A 5,328-nucleotide genomic window follows, 5' to 3' on the forward strand; every position below is an offset into this window, starting at 1 on the left:
TTTCAAATATACTATTTTTATATTATTTCAAAAATACATTTAAATTTTAAAAGTAATATTTCATAAAAACTTCAAAAAAAAAATTTAGATCCTTGTCTTGAGACATGGTACGAATAGCGATGCATGGGTCGGTCAATGGGAACTAAGACGATGATGAGATGCAACGTTGCATTATGAGCGACCTTGGCCTAGCGTAGAAGCAAGTCAGCTGAAGTAAATGACCGAACATGCAAGCACGAGCAGCATTGTGGTCAAACAAACATGGATTATGCATGAGATATGTTCAATCGATGAAGGAAAATCTCGTCTAAGATTCGATGAAGCCACGAAAACGGGCAAAAAATCTAAATGGAGCATGAGTTCCCCTTAAGGTTTGTCATGAGCATGTCAAGATCATAACGTCGCACGGTTGAAAATGTACGACCATGACATTAAGCACCCCACGACAACGAAGTTAATGAGGTTAATGCTATTTTTAACACCGTGCTATTTTAACTTTTTAAATGTGTTAATATGAATTATGGTACTTCTTTACATAATAGGGTCGTCTAGAATGTCTAGGATTACGAGACATGTCTCATCTTCTCTAAAGCAAGTGGGAGAACATGTTAGGTATAGAGTATGTCCTAGGACACATGTCTCACCAGCTTTAGTGCAAGTGGGAGATTGTTGGGATTTATCCCCGACTAATTATGGTCATATAATATGAATGTTATATCTCTCGAAATAACTTATAGAAGGTTAAATGTTTTAAACTGAGATTGTAAAAGAGACTTGGAAATTATAGTAAAAAAAACATTTGTGCTTTCTTTTAACCACGAGCTAAGTTATTCGAAATTTTATGTAGTTTAGGTTGTGTCGAGGATTGTTGGGACTAACAGGTTACATGTTTAGAATGACACGATCAATCTTATTTGTGGAGTGATTCAAATCTCAAATAAGTGTTCTTGCTTGAAGATATTCGATCAATAAGTTAATCCATAAGATTGTTAGATCAAATTTCAAATAGTTGCAATCATATGAAATGAAATCAAATTGATCCGAGCGTTTTTGTATTTTTGAACTAAAAGTTCGCATTTCTAAAGCGTTTGTGAGAGCTTTAAGATTAATGTTATGAAATTTTTGGAATTTGATCGAATAACTTTAACGTTGAGAACAAGATGTATAGATTTAAATTATCCAATAACCCAGAAAATGATTAAGAATCAATTAAAGGAAAAGTTTTGAGTAAAAAAAACTCATTTTTCAATTTTCTTGGAATGATTTTACTATTAAAAAATTAAATTGGAAAAATATATTATTTTATTAATTTAACCTTTAAAATAAAATTAAAAAATAAACATGGTAATTTCCACGTGGATGGTTGAGTGTACGGCTATCAACAACCAACAAATCTCAGCCACCGAGAAATCCAAAAACCTTATCTTCATTTTCCCAATGCATCACCTCAAAATAAATAAATAAAATTTAAAATAATAAAATAAATAAATAAAAAATTACAATAAAAGTTCCCAAAATCCGCGGCTATTGACGGCGGTTTCAACGACGACGACGCCCTAGCCACCTTCCAACAATGGTCCATTTGCTCCCAAATCCGCTCCGAGTTTCATCGCACCTCCGCCAAGATCCGCCGCGCACGGCGGTCCGTGCAAGAGCAAAGTCCGGCACCGGCCGGTACGAGATCTTGAGAAATGGAGGAATTAAGGTGAGATTGGCGGTGGTTGTGCGGTGTAGCAGTGATTATTCGAGTCCGATCGCGGCGGCGATCGGAACATCGGAAGAAATTGAAATTAGCAACGAAAATGCGTATTTGGCGGCGGAATTTGGATGGAAGGTGAGGAAATTGATCGAAGAAGAAGATGATTTGAGAACGGTTGCGAGGATTCAAGCCGAAGCGTTCCATGAACCTGTTCTTCTTTTCAACCATTTTTTCTTCCAGTTCTTCCAGGTTTTTCCCCTTTCTCTTTATTTATTTATTTATTAAAATTTCTGTTAAAAGTGTTTTTTTAATCAACTTTTTACCTAAAAAAATTAAAATTAAAATTTGATAATAAGAAAATATTTTAATTTTAATTTTAATTAATTTTTTTATTTATTTTAGGGTCGTTGCATTAAAAGTTCTTAATTAATTAAGTCTATGCGTTGAAAATATTGTTAATATTTGATAATAAGAAAAATGGGCTTTGATATAATAAATATGGTAACAAAATAATAACTTATTTATAATTTTTTTTTTGTTTTATTTTATTTTATTTTTAATAATTCTCAAAAAAAAAAAAAAAATGGTAAGAATGTTCGTGAGTTAGATTGGGTTTCGTCTGATAAACCCAATTATTGGAATTATAATTTTTTTTTTTTTTTGTAGAATTGAATAATAATATTTTTTGAGTGGGGAGTCGTTTATTCGAATTTTTATTTTTAATAAAAATAAAAAATTAGTTTGTAGAATATTTATGACTCAATTTGAATATATAATTTAAAAAATTACCTATAAAAAGTAAAAATTATTTTTAAAGGTGGGAGACCAAATAATGTAAAAAATAATTATTTATTTTATTATTAAATAAAATAATAATAAATTTTTAGATGGTAGACCTTTTGGGTTTGGGAGTATAAATTTTTTCAATTCAAATAATAATTATTAAATAAGAAATTATTTTGACTAAAATAAAATTTTAATTTTTAAAATATATATATTTTTAAAAAATAATTATTCTAAAAAAGTAAAAATTATTTTTAAGGGTGGTTGAGAGTAAATAATTTTAAAATAATTATTTATTTTATTTTTAAAGGAAAAACAGGATGGTTTTATTTATTTTATTTTTAATTTGAACGTTAAAAAAAATGTAATTTGTTAATTTTTATAATTTTTTTCCCTTTCAAATAATTAAAAATAAATGTAGTTTTGTTTCAGGCAGAAGTGCTTTCGGCGTTGATTTACAGATTGAAAAGTTACCCACCAGACAGGTACGCTTTTTGTTTATAATAATTCAATTACCTAAGTAATTATCGTAAATATATTAACATAATTTTAATTCATCAACAAACTTTTTTTTTTTAATTATCGTAAATATTAGATGTTCGAATTTTTTTCGATAAATTTTTAACTTAAAAAAAATAAAAACTTTACCATTTTTTCATTAAATAAAAACTCAACTAACTATATTAATTGAATTGGGAGAAATAAAAAAACAAATTGAATTACAAACTTAGTGTATAATCTTTTGTATTTAATAATTTCATAGATTAAAAAAAAATTCTAATATTTTTATTAATTTTTAATTTTGTGTCTATTTAGATATTTAAATTTTTATTAAATTTTCCTTTTAGATTTATTTTTAAAATTGATAGATTTATTAAACTGAAATTAGGCCAAACTTAGGTAGAAAGAAATGACAACTAATCACGACATTTTGGAGCGTTTTAGCCTTATTAGTGTAGACATGATTTTAGTGACCGGTCATACGCCTCCATATTAAAGACCTTTTTAATATGAAAGTAAGTAAAGGGGTTCGGAAAAGACATGCGGCCATGGATAACATGTCCTTGATAAGTATAACCAGGACATCCAACATGTAGTTATAAACAACACGCCTTGGACAAATATGACCGTGACACCCAGCAACTTTCACCTTGGTTCATCTCCGAACCATATCTTATTGAGATAGGTACCGCTCATTTGTAACGACCATATCGTAAGAGATGCATGAGAATACTAGAGCCATCTTCGAATTTGGACTTGAATCTTGAGCATAGAGTAGAGTCCGAATACTCATGAAACATAAAATTTAGTGTTTTAGAGATCTAATAAAAACTTTCTAAATTGACGGACTAAATTTTAATAATACTGAAAATAAAAATATTATTTTTCTTCGATTTTAAATGACGTAATCAAGAACAGTTGGTTTGTGTGAACAGGTATGCTTGTTTGGTTGCAGAGCCAGAAAGTGAAAACTGTAAAGACGAGTACAACTTTGTGGGAGTGGTGGACGTGACGGTGGCCGGAGATTTGAAAGTCAGGCGCCTCCTTCCCGCCGGCGTCAAAGAGTATCTCTTTGTAACTGGAATCGCCGTTGACCAAACTGCAAGGTTTGCATATTTCAATTACTTTTTTGGTAAATTTTATTTTCAATAGGTCCTTCGACTTTCAAAATTTACGCAACGAGTCCTATTTTGAGTTCTATATATATTATTATTGGTTATCACCTATTTTAATAATTCTTAATAAAAAAAAATTAAATTTTGTGTAATAAAATTATAAGTTTCAAATTTTATTTTCAATAAATCTTTTTTTTAATATAAATAAATTAATATTATTGAAACATTTAAACTATAGGGTTTAAATTAAAATTATTTCGCCAATATTACAAATTTAATCCAAAATTATAAATAGTATTTTTTTTTTGGGTTAAATTTCAATGATTATTATAAATTATGGTTTATTAAATTAATAAAAATATCTTTAAAATTTCCATTTTCCTTAAAAGAGAAATACTTTTAAACTTTTAAAAATTCCAATATACCCTTAACAAATTAAAAATTAATACAGAAGAAAATTCTATAATATTTTATTTTAAAAATACTTAACTTTCAAACGGTAACTTTTAAAACGGTTTAAAAAATATCTTTTGAATTTTCACAAATAAATTCCAAAAATACCCTCCTATTAGTACACGTTTCAAGAATACAAACTTTGAAAAATAACCTTAAATATTTAGAGATAATCTACAAGTTATCGATAGATAGTCTTCGTCCATATGTTAACGGTAAGAATTCTTTTTAACTTTTTTTTAAAATTTTTTTTTATATAAAGATAAAAAGTATTAATACTATTTTTAAAATTTTATGAGTATTTTTTAAATATAATATTAACTGTACCGACCAAAGTCTAAGGTTATTTTTGGAATAAATAAATAACGTATTTATTTATTTATTATTATAGAAGGCGCAAAGTAGCAACGGCACTATTGAAGGGGTGTGACATGTTAGCAAAGGTTTGGGGATTCAAGTTTTTGGCGTTAAGTGCATACGAAGATGACTATGGGGCTCGTAATTTGTATAGTAAAGCTGGGTATCAGGTTTTGTATGTTGACCCTCTTTGGAAATCTTCTTGGATTGGACGAAAACGTTGTGTTACTATGGTTAAGCAACTTTAGCGATATCAATCTGAGCATAATTTATTAGATACGATACTAACATCTCGAACGTTAATGGTTTGGTTTGTTAGCTCTCGTTCATAGTTTTGCTACAAATGATACACGAGGTTGTTATTCCTTCTAATGACCGGCCTGTCGATGATTCTTTTGTCCAAGATGAAGCATTAGACAT

General features: G+C 28.5%; 1 protein-coding gene across 1 annotated transcript; it reads left to right on the plus strand.

Moving 5' to 3' along the window:
• Nucleotides 1-1,462: 1,462 nt before the first annotated feature.
• On the plus strand, nucleotides 1,463-5,187 carry LOC111443273. Its single transcript, XM_023081026.1, has 4 exons — nucleotides 1,463-1,948; nucleotides 2,915-2,967; nucleotides 3,919-4,089; nucleotides 4,943-5,187. The coding sequence occupies exons 1-4, from the start codon at nucleotides 1,574-1,576 to the stop codon at nucleotides 5,154-5,156; spliced, it is 813 nt and encodes a 270-aa protein (XP_022936794.1). The 5' UTR covers nucleotides 1,463-1,573; the 3' UTR covers nucleotides 5,157-5,187.
• Nucleotides 5,188-5,328: the final 141 nt, after the last annotated feature.

This window comes from Cucurbita moschata, unplaced genomic scaffold (assembly GCF_002738365.1).
Source record: "Cucurbita moschata cultivar Rifu unplaced genomic scaffold, Cmos_1.0 Cmo_Scf00005, whole genome shotgun sequence".
NCBI lineage: Eukaryota > Viridiplantae > Streptophyta > Magnoliopsida > Cucurbitales > Cucurbitaceae > Cucurbita > Cucurbita moschata.